The 27533-nt window shown below is 39.3% G+C and overlaps 1 protein-coding gene across 3 annotated transcripts in view; it reads left to right on the top strand.

Moving 5' to 3' along the window:
* VAV3 (vav guanine nucleotide exchange factor 3) overlaps positions 1-27533 on the top strand; it is a 427744-nt gene that overhangs the window by 199697 nt on the left and 200514 nt on the right. For all 3 annotated transcript variants that reach the window (XR_008380216.1, XM_053591975.1, XM_053591974.1), the window contains exons 3-10: positions 8597-8655; positions 11666-11731; positions 14884-14992; positions 17433-17525; positions 19775-19843; positions 21797-21900; positions 23806-23905; positions 26247-26342. Coding sequence is in view for 2 of the 3 variants with exons in the window: in XM_053591975.1 (XP_053447950.1) it covers positions 8597-8655; positions 11666-11731; positions 14884-14992; positions 17433-17525; positions 19775-19843; positions 21797-21900; positions 23806-23905; positions 26247-26342 (696 nt within the window). In the remaining variant the exon portion in view is untranslated. The remainder of the gene's footprint in view (positions 1-8596; positions 8656-11665; positions 11732-14883; positions 14993-17432; positions 17526-19774; positions 19844-21796; positions 21901-23805; positions 23906-26246; positions 26343-27533) is intronic.

Raw genomic sequence — 27533 nt, 5'->3', positions numbered from 1 at the left:
TGCAGTTTTTTTTTGGCTGGGGCTAGGTTTGAACCCGCCACTTCCGGCATATGGGGCTGGCACCTTACTCTGTTGAGCCACAGGCACCACCCAATACTTTGAGTTTCTATTACCATAATTTTTAAAGTTACTGTATATGGCAGCTAAAGTCAACAAAAGTTTCTAAGAAATATCACATTCAATAATTAGATGTATATATTTATACACTAAAATCATAAAAATAAAGAATGATACTTTGATTTCAAAAAAAATAATAAATAAAAGAGAAAGACCCGGACCAAGGTGGGGACCCAGTAAGTGAGAAGGGATGGGACCTGAGAGAGGCTTACCAGATGGCTTGACAGGATTTAGATCTGGGGCTGGACTTTAGAAAGCTTCCTCTGCATCTAGCCAAGTGAGTCCCGGGAGTGGGACTGTGGGGACAGTGGAAGTGGGGAGGAGGGTTAAGTTCCGAGGGAGAGATGCCCGTTGGGGGTCTGCAGAGGCAGGCACAGCAGGACCAGAGTGCTGTGGGAATAAATGCCCAAGGAGATGAGGGGAGGGCCGCTGGGTTTAGAAAAAGTTGGCTCAATGACCTTCTTTCTCTCAGAACTTGAAAAATATCCACTGTTAACCAAATAAGAAATGTATCATTCAGGAAATGGCAACTACAAAAAGCTTCTCAGAGCGTAAGGTGCATATCAGTCTGCTTAGAAACTGAAAGTGTTCTCCCCGGAGTGTGATCTGAGGAGGAAGGAGTGGGCCCAAGCGTGGTAATTCTTGCCCATCAAGCCTCTGTTAACCCGAAGACTTAATAGAGTCAGAGTTTCCTGGTTGCCCTTCAGAATACAACCGAAGGTCAACTCTTCTAAAGACCTTTGACCCTCCCTCCCCTTTTCTGTCCTGTGGAGGATACAGCTGGCCTTGCTCTCTCTTCTGGGCTGCAGATGTCCCTTGTCACACTGGTCTGTGGTTTCACTTGTCGCCTCCCACCTAGATGACCTTTCCTAACAGACTGGGGTTTTAAGAGTGGGTGGTGTTGTATCTTCATCTTGCCGTTCACCACCTTTGGCATCTATCCGATGTCCCTGGGACACAGTGCTTGTTTAGGAGAAGTTCACCGAGTCAGTGCAAGAAATTCATAGAAAGGGTGGTGACTTGGCAAGAGCAGCAGCCTGAACGGAAGAAATGGCACCTGGGGCCTGGTACTAACTTTGCTGCTATCGCTTTTTACTCTGAGCAAACTAATTGTTCTAGGCCTTAGTTTTCTCATAAGCAAAGGAGGGAAGAAACCCATAAAATGGGCTTCAAGAGTGCCCTAGGTTTCTTGGGGTGATATGCAGAATTATGTGCATGTGTGTGTGTGGGGGGGGAGGTTTAATGGAGGACGTGAGCAGGAGCTTTCATAATACTCTCAAAGGGATCTGTGGCTTAAAATGATTAATAGCTGAATAAAATACAGTAGCTCTAGAATTTCTGAATGAGATTAAGTTGGGGGTTGGGGACATTGGCCATATGGTTGGAGGTAGGGATTCCACTAAAGGACTTGTGTTGAAATTGCGGTTAAATGATAAACATACTCCAGGTACATAGATTTTTATATTCATTCCTGCTTGTGAGATGTGGGGGTGATGGAGATTGTGGGGAGATGGCTGCCACAGCTCATCTGAGTCCATCCCCACATATTCTCATGTCTTTTTTTTTTTTTTTGAGACAGAGCCTCACTATGTTGCCCTCGGTAGAGTGCTGTGGCGTCATAGCTCACAGCAACCTCAAACTCTTGGGCTTAAGCGATTCTCTTGCCTCAGCCTCCCAAGTAGCTGGGCCTACAGGTGCCCACTACAATGCTCAGCTATTTTTTGGCTGCAGTTGTCATTGTTGTTTAGCTGGCTGGGCTGGTTTTGAACCCATCAACCTCAATGTATGTGGCTGGCACCGTAACCACTGTGCTACAGGCACTGAGCCTGCATTCTCACTTCTTTTGCTCTTTTAATTCTCTGTTAGTTAGACCTCATGTTTTGTTTTCTGACTTTGTAAGACCCAATTTTACTTTGATGACGACAGTGACAGCAATGACAACATGAGTCTGATGTAGGAAAGAGCAGGAGCGGTGTGTGGGACATTCTACCATGTGCATTTCATACACACAGAGAGAGGAGCCCAAAACCGTATATACATTTTAAGAAAGGAAGAAACGATATTGAACTTGGAACACTCAAGTCAGGTTTGACTTCTGCAGATATAAGATGTGTTCCACGTGACATGTATTCATCTTCTGTTACTGGTATATATTGAGTATTGCAATCTTAACACAGTTTTTTTCCTTTCTTAAAATGGGTATACATTTTTTGGCACCTACTGTATATATATAATCTGCTTTAACCTTTGTAGTAAGCTTGAGTGATAGGTAATGTTTTTATTGTCATTTCATAGGTGAGGGAACGGAGGGGCAGAGTGTCTGCTTGCTCAGGTAGGAGGTGGAGCTGGGACTTGAATACAGAAACCCTGACTCCGAGGCTGCCCTTCTACCCAGTGCAGTAAATGACTTTCTTAAAAGGCAGTTCTTGTTCTGTAGAGTTTCACTTTTGAAGATTCAAAACCTAATTAGTATAGAATAATTCTTGTATTTATGATCACAACAAGGCCAGCACAAACTAGTTTAGATCCATTAAACCTACATAGATACTCTACTCTTTTGACAATGGAAGCTTATTTCCCATGGTTCATAATTTTCTTGATGCAGAAATACTGTTTTATTTATCTGGCTGTAATCTTTTGCTCTGACCATAGAGGATATTCTAGGGATGTTTTTTTCAACAGCATCCTGCATTTCAAAGCAACGACCAGGTGCTGTGGGAGATCCCTCAGATGCGTTGCTGGAAGTGGCAGTAAGCTATAGTATACCCAAGTGGGGTAATTTACTGTGCGAAATTAGAGTTGCAAAGAAAATTAAGATAATGAGTCCTGTTGATTTCCTAGGAGAGTTAAGGTGAAATATACTGTTTGTCTGAAAGTCACCATCTGCTTGGGTTTAGAATCAGACTGCACTGTCACTGAATCTTGCATCTGGGAAACCTGAGTAGTGACGGGTGTCCAGGCTGATGGAGGCTGCAGCTGCCCAGATCTACGGTCTGAATTTCTCAGCCTCGGATTCTCAGACTCACGCTCCCAGGGACCTCTTCTGGGGCCTAGGTTTCTCTGCTTAGTCCGCAGAGCTCTGAGCCTGCAAGAACCACAGTGCAGCATCCATTCTTTGAGCATCCGCTGCTACGTGATGGCTTCACGTTGTGGTGCTGCCTCACTCTGGATCCCACTTTGACCACTAAGCTTGTCTTGCTTTGGGAACTCAAGCCTGCAGCTGCCTGGTTGTGCTTGCAGCCCCCGCCGCCCTGCAAGGATCTCTGGCCTAGGAACTCCTATCGAACCCAGCTCCTTGTTCAAGAATAGTCTTTCCACTGAGTCGGGGGAAGAGGTAAAACTTCAGAAGAGGGAACTCACGGAGATAAATCCACCTTAATCAGCAAGTTTTTTGCAGAGTTGCATGCGTGTCCCATGGTTTCCTGCAGTTATTCTCTTGGTTGTGGCTTCCTTACAAATACCTATGACATGCTGCTTCTGCATGCAAGACTTGTTATAATCACAAATTACAAGGTCAACAGCACTAATGTGCTAGCTATGCAAAGAGTGAGAATTTTGCCAGAAGGTCTCATGAAGAGAATAGTTAAACACGGGCAGCTTTAACTACAGTATTGCCATCCTGTTTTTGAAGGCTGTTTTATTCCACGGGTTTTAAACTGACTAGTGAGATGGTAAAAATAAAGAGTTCAAACAAAATATAAAATATCATTTAGAGTAAAGGCTTTCTAGGGGGTGACAGTATGTTAGCTCTCAGTTTGAGGAAAGAGGCAACTCTTTCTCATGCTTAATATTTAATTTTCATAATGGGTTTTTCTTCAATTATTCATTCATCCCTGCTGGTGCTAGGCTAAGCCTTTACATATCTCAACATGTATTATCCCTAATCCTCACAACACTTTCCCAAGGTAAGTATTACTCAATTATTTGTTTGAGCAACAGATATTTTTGTGTTAAATGGTTCTTTATGAGCCTGGCTGTGAACTTGGCAAAGGAAGTACAATCGTGAAGAAGCAGTTCAATTCCCCTGCCCATGAAATATTTTCCATTCTCAGGTTGGAAAGATAAATAGATCACTGGAAAGCCTTGTGAAGTTCTCCTATACTTTTCAGAGGTGTCTAAATTCATGCAAATAATTTGAAGAGCAATGGTCACGCCTTTTGTCATCTCATTTAAGAACCTTTTATCTAGCAATACCTGCACACAATTGAAAAGATATTCATCAAGAATGGTATTTGGAGGTCTAGCAGCATACTGCTGAAAAAGCTCCTTTTCAAGAGAATGGCTAAATCGTTATGTTACTTACATACACTAGAATTTTATACAGCGTTAAAACGAATAAAGCAAATCTGTACGTATTGACATGACTGTGATTTAGTGTTCGTGATAAAAGCATGCTGTAGAAAAATCTTTATAGGAACACATTACTTTAATCATGATAAAGCAAAGGAAAAAAGAAAAATTTTGCAAAAGTTGCATTAGATTCTTAGCTGTGGTTCGCTTGAGGCAGAAAGTGGGAGAGGTGGGGAGGAGGCATCTTTTGTGTATGGCTATCTTTCAGTTTGACAAAGCAAAACATTTTAAATAAGGTGGATAGGTGCTAGGACAGAGTTACATCCAGGGTCCTATGGGGATGAAAAGGGGATGCAGACGGGGGCTGAGGACAGTCAGAGGACGCTTCCTGGTGGAGCCAGCAGCCTTGCTGGGCTCAGGGTAGGCACATCCATCGTGTAGAGGGACACAGGGAATGAGGGCTGTCTGCTCAGGGCTTCTAGAGGCTTTCCAGGTAGGCAGTCGGATGCGGGCCACCTCTGGCTCCAGTGGCTGGCCCAGGTGGCCCGGGTTCTTCTTTCTCTGCCTTCACAGAACTCCGACCACTAGTCCTAAAGGCTTCTCCCATTTCTTCGGCTTACCTTTCTCTACTGCTGCTGAGTTCAGACTCTTCACTTTCCGCTGGGATGACGGAGAAATCCGAGTTGGATTCTTGGCTCCTGGCCTGTACCCACATCCACCTTCCCCAGTCTGCAGTTTCAGCCATGCTGTCTCCTTTCCTGGACTTTCCGCATGATCCTTCACAGCTTCTGGGACACGATCGCGCTCCTTTAGCTGGTGTGCACCCGTCTGTGTCCACCTGTGTCTCACATAGTAGTATTCATGGATATTTTGCAGAATTATTTTTATTTCTTTACAAACGCCACTCTCCTTACCCGGCAAGGAATCGACGTAGGTAAAGAACAAAAATTTTATGATACGGGTTTAGTATCATTGACGGTTGACTTGTTAACATCCACACCTGCTTACGAGTTTCTTCCCTTCCTGGGAGTTAACCATCCCTCAGAAATTCATATTATTTTGAGGTAAAAATTTAAAAATTACTGCATTGCAGGGAAAATAGTCTTCTTTGTGTCACTGATGTTTTCTTTTGTAAATGTTCTCAAATGGGTGTTTTTAATGGCAGGTCAGAGCGTCCACAGAGAGAACTTCAAGATGTGGCATTTGTTTGTGTACTTTGTCTATTCCAAATCTGGATGCACTCATCTTTTATAGAATACACGTTGTTCTAAAAACATCACGTTGACTAAACAATCTTTATTTGCTTTGGACAAACTTAGAGTTAAGGGATAGACTCGATGTATATTAAGATAGACACAGTAAAAGAAACGGGTGGTTCTCAGACTCAAACTCGAAGATACACTGCATTCTACACGTCCTTCTTGTTTACTGAATTTGTATCTTTATTTTTCTGCGACTGAATTCTAAGTAGGAATTGTTATCCTTGTCCAGTGAATAACAGGAGTGGTCTCAGTTGTTGGTTTTCAGAAATGTTTGTTGCTTATAAAACGCATTCAAGTAATGGCTGGACTAATACGCTGTCATCTGGCTCCCTCTGGTGGACACTCATGAAAACATCAAGCGATGGTTGTTTTTTGCCGGGAGGGGAAGCAGACAGGGGACAGGTGGTAGTTGTTCTGGTTGTTAGTGGAAAGAGGAATAGAAAATACGTTCTTATTTTGTAGATACAGATAAATCATAATTATTATAGAACTATACCCAACGATTAAAATACATTGTTATTGAAATACATTCTTATCAAAATACATTGTTATTGAAATACGTGATAGGCTAACAACAATAAAAGACATAGCAATAGTATTGCTGTTGCTGTTTTTCTTGAGATTAAGTAGTGACCGTGCTGGGACTACGGTGTAAAATAGAATCAGAGGCACATTTCAGTCCGTAACTTTGTAACAGTGCTACCTCAGGATAGGGTGCATGCTAAAAGGAGCAATATTATTTATTCAAGGATCTAAGTACAACCCAACTAGTTACCCCAGAACCTCCCCAAAGCTAGACTTTTCACTAAGTAATGCATCATTTTGTAATTTTAGTAAGTGATTATTTTTGTTTTAAATCGATTTATTTTGATAAGTTTGTGTGTGTTCATTCATGATCTTCTGAATTTATGACCTCACCAAAGATGCTTTATCCTTGTTATGAGGAATTAATTGATATCAAGTTTTATCTAACTTGGTTGTGTATGCTTTGATATCAGAGGATGAACATCAATGACCAGAAAGAAATTTATGTGAAATCCTCCAATTGAATGTATCATTTTCTCTTCTCCCCCAGGTTACAGCAAGAGGCTAGGGTTAGAAAGTAGAATTCTGGGGGTCAGTAATTTAGCTTTTCTAGTCACTTTTATTTTTGGTTCTTTTTAAACTCTCTGGAACTATCCTAAAGAATTCTACTCCCTTCTTTCTTTTGTTTATTAAACATAAAAACTTCTTACATTAAAAAAAAACCATAAAAATTGTATGTATTTATCCTGTATGGCATGTTGTTTTGAAATATGTATGTGTTGTGGAATAGCTACATGTATCTACTTAACATGTACATTACCTCACACTTCTTTGTGTGTGAAGAACACAAAGTCCACTCTGACGTTTTCAAGAATACAATACATCGTTATTATCTACCTGCATAGTCATAACATGTAATTCAATTCAATTCAATTTTACTTTTATATAACTATTTTTTTTTTTTTTTTTTGTAGAGACAGAGTCTCACTGTACCGCCCTCGGGTAGAGTGCCGTGGCGTCACACAGCTCACAGCAACCTCTAACTCTTGGGCTTAGCGACCCTCTTGCCTCAGCCTCCAGAGCAGCTGGGACTACAGGCGCCCGCCACAGCGCCCGGCTATTTTTTCATTGCAGTTTGGCCGGGGCTGGGTTTGAACCCGCCACACTCGGCATATGGGGCCGGCGCCCTACTCACTGAGCCACAGGTGCCGCCCTTATATAACTATTTTTATAAAGATAAAAGTTCACGTTTTCCGAGTTGAGCACATGATGGGAATTATCTCATTTAATTCTTTTAGTAACTCCACGGGGCAGTTAGCTGTCATTGCATGTTACAGCAGTTAGTAAAAGTGAGCAAAAAGCTAGTGAGTCCAGGCTCCTGGTGTCTTACCTCACAGCTGTGAGTTTCTAACTGCAACACGATGCCATCTCCCATCGGAAGTAGGTGCCAGGTGGGTGTATGTGCGGCTAATATTCCAGCGAGGCTTCTACAGAGTAATGGAAACGTTTATGTTTGCCTTTGAATTGAGAAACTAAAAGATCACCTCCATTCAGGAATGGATTTTTGCCATTCTTCTTTTTTTTTTTTTTTTCTTTCTCATTCTGAATAGGTCTATTGTAGAATCCCCTTAGTTTTGTTTAATTTTGAGAGTTAGGACAAATTACACCTATTATCACAAAAACAGACTTTATGAGAAAAATATATTTTAGGTCACTGGCTTTGTCACTAAGTCTTCAAAAATGATCTTAGGATAAAAAATTGGATGGAAAGTCAGATTGTTAGGTATTATTAATGTTACAAACACAGCAGAGCGTGTTTAGGGTTAGGTGCTGAATGAAGATCTTCATAAGGAGTCTTTGCAACAGATAATCAAGGGTCATTTAGGAAACTCATTTCTTGAAAATACTCTTAATTAGAACAAGGCAATTTCTCTAAAGTTGGTGATTATAAAGAATAGCTACCATTTAAATATTTTATGTTATCTTACTGAAGCCTCACAATAATGATCATTAGTGATCGATTATGTGTATTATAGGCATTATCGATATGAGGGTGTTGCCCAGAGTTACCTGGCCAGTGAAGGTGAAGCTGGGATTCTGACTCCCACCCACACTGTACAGTGCTCTGCAACACAGCAGTGCCGTCCACAGAAGGAAACCGCAACACACACGGGTTAATAGTCTGTTCAAAGTCACACAGTTAAAGAAAGGGCCTGAACTGTGATATAGGTGTTTGCATTTTCTGGTCACAGCTCTCCCCAATCTGTACGACTTTGACATCTGCAAATTCATGTTTCTGCTGCTCTTGTGAATATTAGATTGGAAAAGTACTGTTTTTTTTGGGGGGGGGACATTATCTTTTTGGAAATCCATGTCCAATTAACCTTTTCCTGTTTTCTCAGGTTATAGAAACATTATCGCGACTTTCTCGCACGCCTATAGCTTTGGCCACAGGAATCAGGTGAGCACATTTTTTGTGTTTCATGTGTCCCATTCAGTTCAATGTCGTGACTGAATTATGACTGTTTTACAAAGCACGTTGCATGAAGAGACCATGCCTCATTTACGATGTGCCCTATATATATATGTACATAAATAGATCAGTGTCTAGTAAATATTTGAAATTAAATGATCAAGTTGGAATATATTCCTAGAATTGAAAAAGACACCTGGGCTAACCATTTTTCTCAATTCATTGGTGATAGTTACTATTGTTTTTTTAAAAAATATTAACTCCTAACCTGCTTCATGAAGGCAAATACCAGTGCATACGTAAATAAATATTTTAAAAGATGTTTCAATGTATTTATTTCCTATAGAGTAGACCATAACAATAGCTCACAACTTTTAGGAGTTAAAGAAATCATCAGGGAAGTGTCAAATATATGTACAAAGATGTATGTTGAAGATTTGGTAATAAATTAAAAGCTTAGAAGTAAATTAGTTGAATAAATGATGCCATCTCCCAGCCATAAAGTATTAGACAGTTGGTAAGCGTGGAAATATAGATGCCTATGTTGTGTTGGGCTTCAGATACTATGTAACATTAGATCAGTAGGTAAAAATGTATCATAAACCAAAGGAAATAAAGGCCTCCTGGGAATGGAATGGATTTCGTTTTTTACCTTCTTTCCTCAAGACTCCGTATACTGCTCTGCCGCCCTCACTGAGCTCCGGGAGCCTGTGTCTCTGCCTCTGTTCTTCCATTTGTCTTGCCAAGCTCCATTCACAGTCTAAGGGAGAGGATCCTAGCAGGTCTTCCAGGAGTGCTCAGCACAGACCGAGGTCCAAAGCACAGTGACGTCTGGGAGGACGCCCTGCAAATGCAGACTCTTTCTCAGAAACAGCCGCCATGAATTCGGCGCCTTTCTACAGAGGGGGTTCATAAACTGGATAATGTGCAACTCCTCCTAATTTGCTCTTGAATACATGCATATCTTTCCATGTTTAAATATCTGAGATCTGACAAGTTTGAAACGAACTCATCTTAGGAAAAGTGCTGCCTACCTCATTGCCAACTATCAGTACAATGACCATCGAGGTGCTTGTCCTGGGAAACTGTGGACCCATTCCAGCATGTAGTCCACCCTTCAAAGAAATTTTGGAGCTCTTTTTCTGGAATGGCCATCAGACCTGTCATCATATTACCCTTGATGTCCTGAATGTCATCAAAAGGTCTTCCTTTCACTATTTCCTTCATCTTTGAAAAAAGTCCTTGGGGGCCAAATCAGATGAGTAGGGAGAGAGTTCCAATGCAGTTATTTATTTACTGGCTAAAAACTCCCTCGCAGACAGTGCTGTGTGAGCTGGTGCACTGTTGTGATGCAAAAGCTGTGAATGGTGGGCCAAGATTTCCTTGTTTCTCTATCTCTGTTTACTGGTCTGCTGTGCGTCTGGTAGTCAGCCAGTGATTTTGACACATAATTTTGTCAGTTCTGCTTGTTACTGGCTGCCCTGATGTCTCTTCATCAGTGACACATTCTCTCCCCTCAGAAAAACATGTAATCCATTTGTACCCTGCTAGATTCCGCCTGGCATTATCCCCATAAACTTGGATTAACATGTCCCCGATTTAGCTTCTTCTCCGGCCAAGTTTAACGAGACATTTAATGTTTTAATGTTTATGTTTGTTTATTAAACAAACATTTCATGTTTGTTCCTTGCTCTAATTTAAGCTCTGACATTCTTGTGACAGCCCACAAAAACAGGCAACAACAATAATGAACGCCACTCAGCAAGACACTACCACGTGTGACACAAACACAGCTGTGACAGTGTGACACCAAGGTTATGAAACCTACTGAGTTCGTGCTGCCAACATAAGCACACAGTGGCAAGTTCATGAATTTATTTGTTAGACCTCATATTTTATGTTTGTTTTATGTGAACACAGCATATTTTGAAGAAAAAAAACATCTAACTTTTATGTATTTTTGATTCTGAAAGATAGATATCAGAAGGGGATTTTTTTCTTTTCAAATTTTCCAAATTTTCTACAGTGGACTTCTATTGGTATAAAAGTGTAACAAACTATAGCTAATTTTATAAAAAGTGATTTTGAAATTTTATATTTCTGACACATTGATTTTTTTTTTTTTTTTTTTTCAAAAAGACCACAGGTTCCTCAAGTGTCTTAACTATTTAATAATTATTTAAGGCCTATTTATTACTTTGATATTTTTAATGAAACATATGACATGCTGGCTGCCTAAAAAGGAAAAAAAAAAAGTTTGGTATGATGGTGTAAATGTCGGGCATTTTATTGGTGTTATGACCTAAGTACATAGTATCAAGATGTAAGCAAGAAAGCCAAGCAGTTGGAGTAGGAAATTGAAGACTGCAGTGTGATTTTCCTGAACAGGGGGACAAAGAAAACACCCCTGAGGTCTGATCGACTCATTTATCTAACAAATAGGTGAAAATAAAAACTACAATTTAAATACCTTGGAGTCTCAGTAGGAACGTATGTCCGGGTCAATAATCATTTTTAAAGGGCACAGCGTGTTTGTCTTCTAATAATTCTCATCTCTACCTGTGAACTTGAATCATGGAAGGATGATTGTGACCAAATTATTTGTTATCAGATCTCATGGCTGAAAAGCCAGGGTGCTGAAGGCAAGGGCACGCACGTGGCTGCCTGTCCTCTGAGTCGAGTGCTGCGGTGGGTGAGGTGACCCTGCAGGTGTGTGGCAGGCGGGAGATCAGATAAGCACCTCGGTATTTCTCCCCTGCACACGTGACTGTGGTGAGCAGCTGTAATCGACTCAGATGATTTGGGGTGGTAGGTGTTGCAGCCTCCCTGGGGGAACCGTAGACACTGAGGCAGGCATCCTAGATTATCACTTAGCACAGTGACAGAGCTGGCCGTTTAGACTGTAGATAAACTTACCTATTTAGTGAGAGGTAATTGCTCAGCCTGGTTGTTTCATATTCACCCATGCTTTTATTATTATTTTTTTCTCCTCTCTTAGGCCCTTCCCAACAGAAGAAAGTGTGAATGATGAAGACATCTACAAAGGCCTTCCTGATTTAATAGAGTACGTGGACCATTTTCAGCAAAATTTAGCCACTGCCAATTTTTATATCTGTCATGGGTTTTAACTGTGGATGTTAAAACAAGCTCTCTGAAAGGGAAAAAGCAGCTTAATGATTAAGATACGTAAGAATTAACCCTACACTGATGATAGAAAACCTTACAAGAAAACGTGCTCCAGCTGGTGTTTTGTTCCTGTGCGTCTGTGAAGAGTAAAGCAGTGTACTACAGTGAAGTAGAATTGAGGAGTTTCTCAAAGACACAATAGAGACAGTAGATAAAACTGGAATTAGACAATTAGGGAACAATTGAGAAGAAATAGCATCTGCTGCTGAAATTGCAAAGCAGATAGAGCCTGCCTTGTAAGTTCAAGGAAAGGCGAGATGTAAGTGTGGGCTGGAGTTATTCAGGGATGTTCCAGTAGATGGTGTTTATTGTGAATGGAGACTTTTGGGGGGGGCTTCAGTACACTTACTAGGAGAAGCAAAAGGTCCTCACAGGTGTTTAGCTTCTGGTGATTGAGTGACTTGTGCAGATGACAAATAAATTTAAAATATGATCTTCACTCCTCAAGAAACTAATGACATAGATCGGGCATGTTTGCAAAGAATCATAGTAACAAATAGATTATGCTCCAAGAGAGATTCAAAATCCTACAGAGATTCTTCCATTCATCCTTTCATCCGTTTATACGTCTTCATACACCCAGCACACTGGGCTTGTTTTCGCTTTATGACCTTTGCATTGCCGTCCTGTTCAACTGACCCATGAAAGTCTTTGCTCAGAGGTCCCTTGCTGACTACCCTGTTTAAAATTGCCACCAGCCCCTCACTTTGCTGTGGTTTTATAGCATTTACTACCATCTAAGATAACCCTTGGTTTGCTTTATTTATTGTCTGTCTCCTTATTGAAAAGTAAACTTGGTTGGGCCAGGGATTTTGCCTTATATATGGCTGAATTCCTAGAGCTGTTTTTGGCCACTGACTATTGACTCAGGGATGGAGGTCAGCAGCTCTTTCCAGACTAGGTGGCCTGGGAATGGCCTTGGAGTCTTGTCTTCTGAATATTTCTCAAGAATAATTTCTTATTTCTTCTTAAAATCTCCAAGAACTCACTGACATTAATTGTGACAGATGCCAGTTGTCTTACTGAATTGGCTACAATCTTCATAATGACTGTAAGATTATTATAATTAGATTCTTTAAAGCATTAGGAAGAATATATTAGTTCTGGAGATGTGGTGACGGTGTTCTTTTCTAAGCCTCATCAGTGGTCACCCACGCCTATTAATCATTATAGCCTCCCCCTATATTGTTCTATTTATAGTTGTTTTTAGGCAGAGCTGATATCAGAATAAATCCTGTGAGATGCATACCTAAGTTTGGAGAAAACCTTATGATCCTGAATTGGCTGCTCTGAGATACCCCCCAGTGCATGGTCTGTGAGATGCTGTCTGCCGTAACTGAGCTCCATCTGGTGGTCAAGGGTCCAAATATGGTGTTATCCTTAGAACCATTTGCTTTGGGGTTTGCTGTGACAGCTTGGTTTTTAGTCTTAGCTTTGTTGCTTTCTTTCTGGACTCATGTAGTTAATTCTAACTGTGGGGGGTGAATTCACTCAAGGTAAGTCCCTGGGGGAAAAAAAACAAACACCAGCCTGTTCCCCACTGCAGAATCATTCTTTCCTAAACTGGAGAGAGAGATGCTGGCTGGAGTGGAGAGGGCAGGAGATGGCTGAATGGGCCAGTGTCCTCTATTAGGGTGTCAGACCTGAGCATGATTATTATTAATCTAATATTGATTATGGTTGGTTGATTGACCATTTGAAGAATATTAGGGACATTTTCTGGCTCAGAAATAAGAAAGTTTTGACCAAACTATTAGCAAGAAAAGAAGCTTTAGTGCAGGATTGAATTTAGAAGCTCAGTAGCATCTTAGTGAACGTCTGCTGGGTGGATGGAGGGGTGAGTGGGTGGGGGTGGACATGTAACTCTGGAATGAACTTTCAGAGAGAGGTCTCTGAAACTTTTGTTACCACCAGGTCCTTCCTTTCCCCCGGGTGTTTACAGTTCATTACTGTCAAATGCCTTCAGATAATCCTTCATGGCAAACACAAATAACCTGGTGATTGTGCTTATTTTGAAAGATAAGCCCAAGTTGCAGGGTGACATTTACAGTTACAGTCTTTTTATTTTTCCACATATCAATTCACAGTGTTCTATCTGCACAGGCCCGGGAGAGATGCTAAGGGCTGGCAATGTTGAAGAAGTTGAATTTCTTTCTGAGAGATATTCATGCTTCACTCCAACATTCTAAATTGGTTAGTCTAAATTTTGGAATTATTAGTTAATAGAAGGCATTTTAGAGTCTTGAACTGAAAGGGAGAACTTAAGCAGCAGCAGAGCCTCAGTGGGTGGAGGAAGCTGCTCCCGCCTCAACTGAGAGTTTGTGACCTTACGTGAGGGGCTTGGACAGGCTGCTCCAGTTACTACAGAGGTGATCCTGGGAGCTTTACAACTAGGGATTATTTTCCATTTCTAAGAGACCAGCAGAAGACTTTAATTTTAAAAATATTTCATGGCCTTGAGGCTCTTTCTTTAAACAAAATGCAGACCAAAAAAAAAAAAAACAAAACAACCAACCAAACAAACAAACAAAAAAAACTTGTAAGAAGGGTCTGGTTGGTGGGGAACCTGTAGGTGTCCTCTGCAATGGCTTGAAGGAACATGGTTTGAAAACCACTGGATTAGGCTTTGATAATCTGTAGTAATTGTTACTTTCAAATGATCATTCATGGTATGTCAGATACTACTTGACTCTCCTTTCTTCTCCACATTATACCCTTTTAAGACGGATGATGAAACCAAGTCTTGACATGTGACAATAGGTGGCAGTCTTACACTCAGTACGAGACAGACTTAGTGTCAAACCTCGGCTCTGCCTGTGACTAGCTCTGTCATCTTTGGCAAACCACACAACCTTTTGGTCTTTCAACTTCCTCATCTCTTTGACGGATCCCGTAGTAATGAGGGCCTGGTGAGAACGTGAATGGTGGATGAATTAAATGAGATAATAGAAATGGAATGTGCTTGTGCATAGCCCCGTAAATTCACCACATAATGAAGAAACGATGTTCACGTTGTGTCCACTGTTGCAGTGAAACCCACGTGGAAGATGAAGAAGATCTCTACGACTGCGTTTACGGGGAAGATGAAGGCGGAGAAGTGTACGAGGACCTGATGAAAGCAGAGGGAGCACATCAGCCTGTAGGACTGGGCTTGTTTTTTAATTTTCTCTGAGTATATCACTAGAAAAGCTATTACTTGTAAGATTAATACAATGACTTGTGTCACTTCTGCTGGTTTGGTTTGGTTGATCTTTGCTTGCTTGCAGCCATCTAGCGACGGCTTCTTATTCCATTTGGAGACCCAAGCATGGCATTTTATCGTAGGAAACAACCACAGGGAATCTCTGGGCTAATCTTTGTATTTTGTGCTAGTGATAAAACCAACTCTGAGAGAGAAATGACTTGCCACCCAGCTAACTAATGGCACAGTGGTCATCGAATATAATTTTAGGAAATCATGATATTATGCCATTATGGAAGTTAATCTTTTACAAAGCGGGTAAATTTTTTCTTTTAAATTTGATATAGGAAAGCGGTGCTTGTGGCTCAAAGGAGTAGGGCACTGGCCCCATATGCTGGAGGTGGCGGGTTCAAACCCAGCCCCAGCCAAAAAACTGCAAAAAAATAAAAAATAATAATAAATAAATTAATAAATTTGATATAGGAGAAGATACAGTTTAAAGAATATTGAACACAGTGGTTAGGTATTGATATGAGATACATTTTCCCTTTTGTTTCATTAGAAGTCTCTGAGCTGTTGCTATTTATACACTTTGCTTTACAAATTGTCTGAGTCAGTACGAGCCCTCAAAGCTTTATTTGCAATTACAGTATCTAAAACATTCAGAAAGGATCACTTTGAATTATTTTCTTATGCCCTCAAAGCTTTATTTGTAATTACAAATAGGATCACTTTGAATTATTTTCTTATCTGTAATTTGAAACAGAAAAAATTCAGTTCCAGTTTTTATTAATATACGTGTATGATTCTTTTACACGGAAGCGTTGTCTTCATCAGCTGGGTGGTGATTTACATTCGTCAGTGCTTGGATGAATCTTCTCAGCTCTCTTTGTGCTCTTGCCTTTGATAAGAGGCCAGGGGGTTGTCCAGTGCCACCGATGGGGAGCGGCAGCTTCTGTGGGGTGGAAGCAAGTTACCTGCCTGTGTTTGGTGAATACAGTGAAAGTGCGCTTTCTCCCACTGCAGGGGCCGATGTGCTGTCCGTGCATTTTCAGAGCAGTTTAAGGCGACAGAGTATCATTTACACCTTCTATGATTGGTACCTGCTTCCGGTGCCACCAGGTCCTTCGGTGTCTTGACATGTGACAAATAGGTGGCAGTCTTACACTCAGAGTACGAGACAGACTTGGTGTTAAACCCTGGCTCTGCCTGTGACTAGCTGTGTCTTCTTTGGCAAACCACATAACCTTTTGGTCTTTCAACTTCCTCATCTCTTTAATGGGTCAAATTTAGTAATGAGTACCTGATGAGAACAAGAATGGGGGATGAATTAACCATCTCCACTCAGCAACAGCCTTCCTTGGCTGGACAGGACTGGTACAGGTGGAATTTGTAGGTGTGGGGCCCCTCCTGGGCGCTTGGCAAGTGCTGAGGGCTTCACACTGTTTTATTTCATTTACAGCTCCTCGGAGTTGGAACTGCAATTCTCTGTTTTACAGATAAGAAAACTGAATCATAGAGAAATTTAGTAATTTGTTCATAGTTACAAAGTTAATAACAACAAACATGGTACGGCACACAAATATAAGAGGGTCCTTATCTAACAAAATCAATTAATGTAACCTGCTTCTATGCACCCTCAATGAATCCCCAACAATAAAAAAAAGATTAATGTATGAAAAACAGAATTATTAATGTATCTGCATGGATTACACATAAGGTAAAGAAACAGTGACAAATAGCTGTATCATGAACTTGCACATAAAGCTCATTTAACAACATTTAAAAAAAAACAACCTGTTCTATAAAAAAAAAAAAAAAAATGGTACTTGAACCTAATTGCATCATGCTCCAGAATCTTTGATATTAGTACTATGCTTTACTACTTCCAATCTTCTACACTTAACAGAAGAGCCAAAAGCTAAGATGTTAGTGTTTAAAAGAAGTGCAGATTTTTACTTATCGAATATATTTTTTGTCATTTTTGTAGTTATTTTTGAAGTGAAGTGTGCTATATATTAAGGAAAGTATCTTGTACTATTTGTGGACTTTCCATATTCATTAACATTTTTAATAAAATGTTATAATTTAAAGAGAATGTCTATACTCAGAAGATTATTTTTAGCGCTGTGCACATTAATGTTTTATTTTACAGAGTTGGGCCCTTGTAAATTTTGAAGATTATTTTTAATCACTTAAAACCTTTACATTTATATCGTTCACAATTTTGAACGAAAGCAAAGATACTTCACAAAAGCAGAGACATTTGTCCCTAAGTTATGTGTTTCATTAGAATAGAAAGTTTAAGGGAATAAGCAACACTTTTTGTATCTATTACCAGATAAATTAACATGCGAATTTGCTTAGATAATTTTGTTTTTGATAAATTTAATTGCAGAAATGTCCAGAAAATGACATACGAAGTTGTTGCCTAGCAGAAATTAAGCAGACAGAAGAAAAATATACAGAAACTTTGGAGTCAATAGAAAAAGTAAGTTTTTGGGTACTATTTTTGATGTTCAAGTGCTGCCTTATGTAGTTAATATATTAACTCACTGTGCTGAATATGTGCATATTCTAATTTTTAATGAAACTTTGTATTTAAAGGTCTCAAAGCAGATCGATTCATTCCGCAGCTATTAATTTATTGATGTTCTGGTACCTGAATGGCACTGTTTTAGGGATTGAGGCTAGAATATAAATACAACAAAACTGGTTCCCAAGGCATTTGTTCTCACAGGGGAAGGCTTAGAATGTAAGGAAGTTAGTATGCTAGGTGGTGTTAAGTTATTTAAAGAGATATAAGGCAGGGAAAGGGGATGGAGAATAATGGGGAAGGGCTGGTGGCATCTCGTGTCCAGTGATAATGGAAGGCCTCTCTGAGAAGGCTGAGAGACAGCTGAGGGAATCGAGGATATAAGCCAGGAGCCATGTAAATATCCCAGTGAGGATAATATCTGGGAGAAGGGCCCTCAGATGGGACAGCGTTTAGCACCTGCTTCCAGGGTCAGCAGCAGTCCAGCCTGGCTGCCCCACAACTAGTGAAGGGGATTGAGCAGTGGGTCACCAGGTCATGAAGGGCACCGGAAACAAGAGCATTTTGAGCAGAAGTGACACGATGATTTACATCTTTAACATCTCATTTTGGTTCTTGTAAGGAAACTGGGAGAAAAATTGGAAGGCTGTTATAGTAATCGAGATGATAAATGCTAGTATTGACAGCGGTGATAAGGGACAGTCAGATTCTGAATAAATTTTAAAAGTAGAGCTGATTGGATGAATCAGTAAAGTAGAAAAGGTGATGGATTCAGTAAAGGTTACGTAAGAAAGAGAAATCAAGGATGGCTGCTAAGTTTGGACATGAGCAACTGCCGAGTGAATGGTGAAGATGGTACAGAGATGGGGAAGGATGGATTTGGGAATCCTAAGTCTGTTGGATCAATTAAATTGCGGATGACTATTAGACCTGAAGGGGACATGTTGAGGAGGCTGTTGGATGTGAGCCTGGCATTAAGGGGGAAGGTAAGTTGACACATTGAACAGCCATTATCATTGCACAATGGCATTAAGGTCTTGGGACTGAATGAGATCACTGTAGGGGTGAGTATGTGTTCTTGGGGAATCTGGTGATTCCCACATTTACAGGGTAGGAAAATGAGAACCAGGAGAAAATTTGGAAGTTTAGGAAAAAGGATGAAGGTGTGGAAAAGTTGTTGAATTGAACAGGAGAGTAAATTGATTACAGAAACACAGTGGAGGGCTGTGGAGCATTTCAGGCCCAGCTGAGTTCTGGGATCATATTGAAAATTAGACTGTCAGCATGGTCCATGCTTCAACTTCTTGCATACAGGCAAAAAGTGTGTGCCAACTTAGGTTTAACATAGGTTTAGTTTTTCTAGAGAAGTACAATGGAAGAAGGGAGGTAGGGTACATGTAGGGAGGTGGTTCATGGAGTCATAAACGGGGTAAGGAAGGACATAAGGACACAAGGACAGTGGCACAGCCAGTGGAGTGGCAGACGAAGAGGGTGGAAGGTCCTTAAGGGCATGAGCTGTGAAGGTGGGAGGCAGTGCTCAGAGAGTCGGTTGCTTGAGGTTAGCGCCATGGAGCACATGTAGGTGTTGATAATGACATGGTCCTGGGGTATCATCATGAGATTTGGGAGCTGAGATGGGGGAGCATAAGATTATTGAAGGTCAAGGAACAGGCTCTACTGGGAGGATCATCCACAGATACCCAGAACCCCAAGAATGAAAGACAGGTGACAGGTCAGGAACTAAAATTCTTAAGGAATGGTCCATACATTGCATAAATGGATCACTGGTTTCAGGAGTATGTTATCTTCACGAAACATTTGGAGGAAATTTTATTTTAAGTCCTCAAATATCTCTACAAATGTTGCCATTCTTTGTCAACTCAGCCAATAGCATTCTCTTCTTTCTTACTTTGGGAAGCATTTATTGTCTAATCCTTTTAGTTTATATTTTAAATGTATTAGCTTGGATTTATGTCTTTATATCTGTTCAGGTATAAAATATTTAAGACAGAGAAAGTAATTTCTGCCTTTTGCATTTATAATGCTGATAAACAGTTGACTTTCAATGGACATTGGTTGGTTATTGATGAAAAACTATTATAGAGATTAGGATGAATTATGCTTAATTATTTTTATTTATTTATTTATTTATAAAAAAGAATTATGCTTAATTATTACTTCCCTCTTCTCTTCTCTCCTGGTAGTATTTCATGGCACCACTGAAAAGATTTCTGACAGCCACAGAATTTGATTCAGTGTTCATCAACATTCCTGTAAGTTAAACTGTGCTAGCTGAAATGGGCGTGTAGTTCTATAAAATCTTCATTTTCTTAGCGGGTTCCATATCCCTGTTGTAACACTCTTCTGTATTTTTAAAGAATTTTGACTTTGCTTCTGCTTCCCCAGTTCTTATATCTTTATTTTCTTGAAATAACTATGTCATGTTTTCAATGAAAAGTTTGTCAAAATGCATTTAGAACAGAAATAGATAAAAGGATCCATATGTTATCCTCAACTGTGTGTTACGAGGAGGTTGTCTCCAGCTACTCCCATCTGTTTGTCTTCTAGGGTCCCCTTCTACCTCACACTTGCCTGCCCTGTAGCTCCTCTAGCCCCCTGAACTTTGTCTTACGGACTCTGTCCTGACTACATCAGTTTCCTTTCCTTCTTTCATCTCTGCTCCTTGTATCAACTTCAACTCCCATTTCTGAAATAGACTATTTCCTCATGAGTCAACAGGCAAACTTAATGGTAAAATGTGAAAAATTTCCCCCTGTATTTATGCAAGGATTTCAAGTTTCAAGGCACCTTACCGGAATCTTGCAATCCTAAAAGGATATTTGCCTAAAAATCTTAGAAGCGTGCTAAGGGCTATGCCTAGCGAGGAAATGTTAGGCAAGATTCTAGTTCTTAAACCTCTAGGACTTGCTCTGGTTTATATAGACACACACACAGACACACACATACCCGTGCACACACATGCACACACATACACACACATGTGCTTATCCATATATAAGCTTTTATGTACAGTTTTGCTTGTGTTACTTAAAAAATTGCTTATATTTCAACTCTGTTGTATTCTGTGTTGATGAGCACCTGTCGATAAGTATGTCGTATTTATCCTGGATTTTGGCCAAAGATATTCTCACAGATTTATAACATAATTGAAAGAAAATGCTAACTGTAATAGTTGAACTTTTAGCAAAAAACAAACGGCACATTCCAGGATGATGAGGGACCTTAAACCTCTTGAGTATGGTCACTGTAACTTAGAACCCGTTTGATAGTCCTTATTCTTATAGCTTTTCAATACTCCTCAACAAAGTGACAGGGCCGACACAGTCACGTTTAATTTCCACTCCACTGTGGAAAGACTGTGTTGCAGAGTCCACACGTGCTCCAGGCCACAGGAAAAGGTAATGGTGGATTCAGCACCTTGATTCGAATTTTCTCATTCTCTGGCTATGACGTGTGTTTACTGCCTATCTGAAAGTTACTTGCTTATCGGGGAAAATGTGCAATTCAGACTATGAGTGCTCTAGTGCATTGTCTAGAACAGTTTATTTGTTTCTTATTTATCCAATCGGTTGTCTGATTTCCGGTAGTTTAGTCTGATTACTGTTAGCTTAGCATCAGGACACCACTAAGTGACCACAGTACAAATCTGCATTTCTGTGTCACAAGGATGTGGATCATTACTTCATCCTGTCAATAGAACATTAGGCACTTGGATAGTCTTATTTAAAAATGTATAGCGATTATAAAATTAAAATGAGCTGGACATATTTTTACATAAGGAATAAATTGTCCTTCAGTAGCTGGTGAGATGATTTATTTCTTCACTGGACGCTGACGTTTCAAGTCAGATCTGACATTTCTGTTTCCCACACACGTGACCCGTTATTGTTTCTTTCTTTCTCCCCCTCCCCCACATCTCTCTTTTCTTCTCATCTTCCTTCTCCTCCCCCTCCTCTCCCACCTTTCCTGGCCCCTCTCCTTTTCTCCCACCCCTTTCTCCTTCCTCATCTTACCCGTTGGCTTCCTTTCCTTCCCCCTCCGTTTCCTCCTCTCCTTATTAATGGTAAGCAGGTTTCTATGTTGAGAATATTCAGTGTGTTCCGAGGCCCTGAATGGCAAGTCTGCAAAAGGGAGATTCTGGGTTTGGGACATATTTTTAAATTCTGATCTCTACTTGGCTTTCACATTTCGTTTTCTTTTCTAAGGACCTCGTAAAAGTGCATCGGAACTTAATGCAAGAGATTAATGATTCCATTGTAAATAAAAATGACCAGAACTTGTATCAAGTTTTTATTAACTACAAGGAAAAGTAAGTTTTAAATGTGAAGTTTTATGGGTCTTAGTTTTCACTTATAGTGGGAGTTAGTAAATAGCTGTAGTTAATGTTTATTACTTCTCTAGCTGGGCCATAATTAGAACCTGGGACAATTAATCTCAGGGTAGTAGTTTGAGCTCTATATGTACATTAAAAAAAAAAAGATTAGCTGGCATGCTGGTATGTGCCTATAATCCCAGCTACTCAGGAGGCTGAGGTGGGAGGATTGCCGGAGCCCAGGAGTTCAAGGGTGTGAGCTATGATCATGGCACTGTACTCCAGCCTTTCTAGCCTGGGTGATGGGGCAGAGGGAGACCCTGTCTGTGAACAAAAAGGGAAGAAAACAAGGAGAATGTGAGGACGCAGCGCAGCGCTCAGACTTTTACAATGGAGGCCTCTCTCAGCCTCCATTCCCACTTTTGTAAATGTCAGGGGCAGATGAGCTGGTACTTAATGCTTCTTTCACCTGTAATATTTTATGATTTTCTATTTTGAAGTATTTGACTCATAGCTAAAGTCATTTCCCTTCCTAAGTTTGAAAAAAAATCAGGCGATTGCACTAATGTACACAGCTATGATTTAACAATAAAAAAAAAATTAAAAAAAAAAGAACTCTGTGAATCAGAGTATCAAGAGATTTCACTTAAAATATAATGTTCTCTTTTTAAATCAAGCAAGATGGATACCAACTAACATGTGGCTAAGGCATTGCATTGTGTCATTTCTTAGACAGACATTAAAATCTTATTAGTAGCTTTTTTCGGAATTGAGAGCAACAATAAACCAAGCAGCCTCTTTGTGAAATGCTTGTATCACTACAGAGGTACCTTTCCCCAAATGGGCTGTAGTATGAGTTACCTCCTGTCCAGCAAAGTTCAGGGCTCTAATTCTCCTGTTCTCAGATGATGTATGTTCCTTAATTAAAAACTAGCAAGCAGAGTAAATAAGTAGGAGGCTTATTAATGAGTAGAGTCATGTGGAATGATTGCAATAAAATTGTAGAAATAACACTTTCTGATTCTGAGTAAATAGTAAAACAATTTATCTCTAGTAAGAACTTTAACTGAAATTTTAAATTTTGTTTTTGAGATACATGTATGTATGCTGAAATAACATTAATAGTCATTAGGCCGGCTTATAAAAGGTATCTGCTTTAAAAATGTACGTGGAATCCCATTCAAAGTTAGAACTAAAAATTAGTCATTACTCTCAAAGGGACTCTCATCTTATGAGTACATATGTGATGTGTATTAGGAATTTCTACTGCTTTGATTATCCTTAACTGTAGTTTTTAAAGAGATGGAGATTCTGACTTTTTTCTCCTTCACTACATTCTTTCTTTCTTTATTTATTTGAGATGGAATGTCACTGTGTCACCCTCGGTAGAGTGCTATGGCATAACAGCTCACAGCAACCTCAAACTCTTGGTCTTGAGAAGTCTCTTGCTTCAGCCTCCCAAGTAGCTGGGACAACAGGCACCCCCCACAACACCCAGCTATTTTTTGTTGTTGTTGTTGTTGTAGTTGTTGTTAATGTTGTTTGGCAGGCCTGGGCTGGGTTTGAACCCGCCAACCTCGGTGTATGTGGCCGGTGCCCTAGCCTCTGATCTATAGGCGCTGAGCCATTCTTGATTTTTGCAGGGGTTCTCAACCTGTGGGTTGCAACCGCCTTGGGGGTCTAACCACCCTTTCACAGGGGTCACTTAAGACCATCCTGCATATCAGATATTTACATTACAATTCACCACAGTAGCAAAATTACAGTTATGAAGTAGCAACAAACATAATTTTATGGTTGGGGGTCACCACAACATGAGGAACTGTATTCACGGGTCGCGGCATCAGGAAGGTTGAGAACCACTGTGTTGCAGGTTCCTGCCTCTGTCTGTCTCCATTTTAGGCTGGTTATTTATGGACAGTACTGCAGTGGAGTGGAGTTGGCCATCTCCAGTTTAGACTACATTTCTAAGACAAAAGAAGATGTCAAACTGAAATTAGAGGTACCTGTTCATTTTTTTGTGTATGATATAAAGTAAAATAACCCTAAGAGCAACATTTTCCTCTTTGTGGTCAATGCAATAGTACATTTCTCCAGATATTCTTAATATAATCTCACATCAGTTTTATAAAATATTTTAATAGATGGCTCTATCAGATAATAGGGTGGTAATAACAATAGTAAAACCTAATATTTATGGCACTGTGTTTTATCTCACAGGGACTTCATAACTCATATATTAATTATATGTATTAATTAATTTGCTCTTCTTATTGATGAGAAAGCTGAAGTTTAGAGAGATTATAGGTAATTTGCCCAGGTAATAAGAGGTGCAAGACAAGGAAGATATATATTCGACCTCATTTTATTTTCCTTTAAGTTATAATTGAGTTGAAGCTAGGACAGGGACCAGATGTTTTGAAAGAATTAATTCTACCCGTTACTACTAAGCATTTTATACCTTAGTCTCCAATCCCTGGTTTTAGCTAATATCAGCAATGTTGGTTTCTTTATTTCCTGAACCTGTAACTTAGAATTTAAAGGAATAATTTTTTTTCCAAGAATTTTTAAACTAACTTTCATAATTTAGTAATTTTAAATGAATAACATTTCTGCTTTTAACACTGTATTGGGATGGCATTGACATGAAGTGTAAGCGGCAACCTCAATCCTAAGCACCTTAAAAGGCAGCTGGGGAGATAAGCCCCACTCATTAAAATAATAACAGTTTAACCTCCTGCTTGAGACTCATGATCCAAAACTGTCGACAGTCAGTACAAGCAAGAAGTCAGTTGAAATAGTTATCATTTTAATGAACATAGTAATTGATAAGACACAAGCTAAAGTGTCAAGAGATCTATAGTTAAACACACTCATTAAATCACTAAGAAGATCATTAGAGTTAATGGTGTTTGCATAATGGTTCCTGATAATGTATCATTCAAAGTGCCAGAAAAACTAAGTGTGGGCAAAGGGGAAACAGATTTGTGAACAAAGAGTCTTTCTTTCTTTCCCTTTTTTTCAAGAGTATTTTCTTAAGCACAGCTCCTTCTATGAACTGGAAGAGTCCTTGGGTCAGGGTATGCTCTTGTGTGAAGTTTTCAAAATTAGGCTGCTCACTCAAAGTAACGTTTGTAGGGTCCTTATTGTTTTTTTGAATGACACCACAGATTCATGAGAAATGGTAAAATCACAGAAGTGTCTTTTACAAAGTCACATAGCTGTGAATTGTCAAACTTTGTCTTTAAATTCACATTTCAAAGTACTTTCCTCAAAGTCCTAGTTACTATCAAAAGAATGAACAAATCAGTACTATTTAAGTAAACTTTTAAGAAAGAATGTGAGATTAAAAAAATAAAATCTTTAAAAACTGGGAGTCCGGCAGTAGATTTATGCTTTAGCAAATTTTTGGAGTCAAACATTCCATTTCTTTAAGTTCAATAAGTATGGAACTATAATAAGTATAATAAGCAAATGCTAGATTCTTAGAGGCATAAAGGACAGATATGTTGGGGAAGATAATATAAGCCAGGCATGGTTATGGGTTCTGACCCATAACCACAGCATTTCAGGAGGCCAAGGTGGGAGGATCACTTTAGGAGTTCAAGACCAACATGGGCAACATAGCTGGATGCCCATCTCTAAAAAATAAAAGTGAAAAAGTTAGCCAGGCATGGTGGCAGGAGAATGGATTGAGCCCAGGGGTTACAGTGTGTTATAATTGTGTCAACTGTGCTCCAGCCTGGGCAACATAGCAAGACCCCATCTCTTATTAAAAAGAAAAAGAAAAAATGAGGTACAACAATAATTAAAACACAACCAAAAGACAAAGAGAGAGAAAACAGCGTTGATTGGAATTATTTAGTAAAGTCCTAGAAATAGAGTTATTAAAGAGGATGAAGAATTTTGTGGGAGGCTGGACAAAGCCCAAAGCAGTTGGAGAGAACTGAATAAACCAAGGCATGAGATTTGCGGCAGGTTTGAGTGGGGACGTATTCCCGATGCCTCATCCACAAGCCTCAGGGAGATTGGTGGACGTTATAAATGGACAAGATGTTGAGGAAGACCCTGAGGGGACGCACGTTTGTATTAGAGAAAATAATTTTCATACATAAAATAGTTCTGTTAGATTCATATTTGGAGTTAAAATAATACAGGATTTGTTTGGTTTTAATTGAAGATACTTTCTATTAGTTAAAAGAGAAGGATTGTCAAGGAAAACAGCAAAATATTTATTGTATAACAACAGTTCTATTTACGGCCTTTGCATCTGTCAAAGTTTATGACTCCCCTTAAGAAAACTGACAAAGTTTTTAAAAAGTTTTCACAAATCATTTCATTAGGAATGTTCCAAAAGAGCAAATAATGGGAAATTTACTCTTCGAGATTTGCTTGTGGTTCCTATGCAACGTGTTTTAAAGTATCACCTTCTCCTTCAGGTATGTAACTGAAAACGATTTGTTCATTGTCCATTTATTCGTTTCACAAGATATTAATGAAGCATGACATAGATTATGGATACTCCGTGTTTTGGGCCCTATTCCCTTAAGATTTTTGATCGTTTTATAGGAAAATATGAAATAATAGAACAGCTGGGAATTTTTTCTTCCCTATAGCAAAGATGATTCTATATCTACCACAAGTTAAAATTTTGTGTCTTTCAAATAGGACTGGCTAAAAAAAAAAAAGTATATAAAAAGCACATGTATGGATACATACATGTGTTACATATATAAAACCAGGCAAAACAAAAATGTCACTTCAACCATGTCTTCTATAGTTAGAAGTAATAACTTATTAGCATTTCAATGTTGTGATGCATCTGAATTCTGGCAGATTAATCCTATCAGACCTTTTGCCTTGTAACAGTAAATTAAAGAGAATTGTGTCACATTCCATGCTGCTTTCTACTGCACTAAATTATAATAAGACTACATTTCTTTTGAAATGATTCTTGTTATAACCCACGACACTTAGGGTTTCCAACGGTTAGTCCTCTAATGAGGGTGGAGAGTCTTATAAATTTAATTTGATCGCTATACCAGGAGACTCATTAGTTCAGCTCCAAAGAAACGTCTGCCTGTATTAGTCTGTCAACCCTGCTGATGCTTGTGAAATGTCATTTTAAAAAGATCTACTACTTGTATGTGAAATATAATTTTGAGTCTGCTGTGCTTCATACAGCTTGTATATTAAATTTCTTGAACTGTAGCTACAAAATTATTAGTCATCTCTATTTTTGTTCTACTGAGAAATCAGAAAAATTCAAACCCTGATTATTCCTTAAAAATGCATTAAAACATTTATGAGACCTAAATTCAGAGCAACTTAATCAAATTGGATTTTATGAAAAAATAATAAGGAAGACTTAGGCAATCAGTTTCCAAGGCATCTTAGAACTAAAAACATGTCCAAAATAAGATAATAATTTATTTTGTTACTTTAGTGTAGTTAAATATTGATTGAGGAACTTAGAAGGTATAATTTTTAAGAAATATCTATTCTGGTTCTTATGGAGTTTTGCACAGACTTATCAAAGTATAAAGTATGACTGTACTTTAAAAAAATAAATGGACTTCCCCCCCTCCCCAATTTCTCTTGGTTTGTTTTGTGTTTTAAAAGGGAGGGGA

Source organism: Nycticebus coucang, chromosome 5 (assembly GCF_027406575.1).
Source record: "Nycticebus coucang isolate mNycCou1 chromosome 5, mNycCou1.pri, whole genome shotgun sequence".
Classification (NCBI taxonomy): Eukaryota; Metazoa; Chordata; class Mammalia; order Primates; family Lorisidae; genus Nycticebus; species Nycticebus coucang.
Note: the sequence above shows the minus strand (reverse complement) of the source record. Positions and strands in the feature narration are given on the sequence as shown.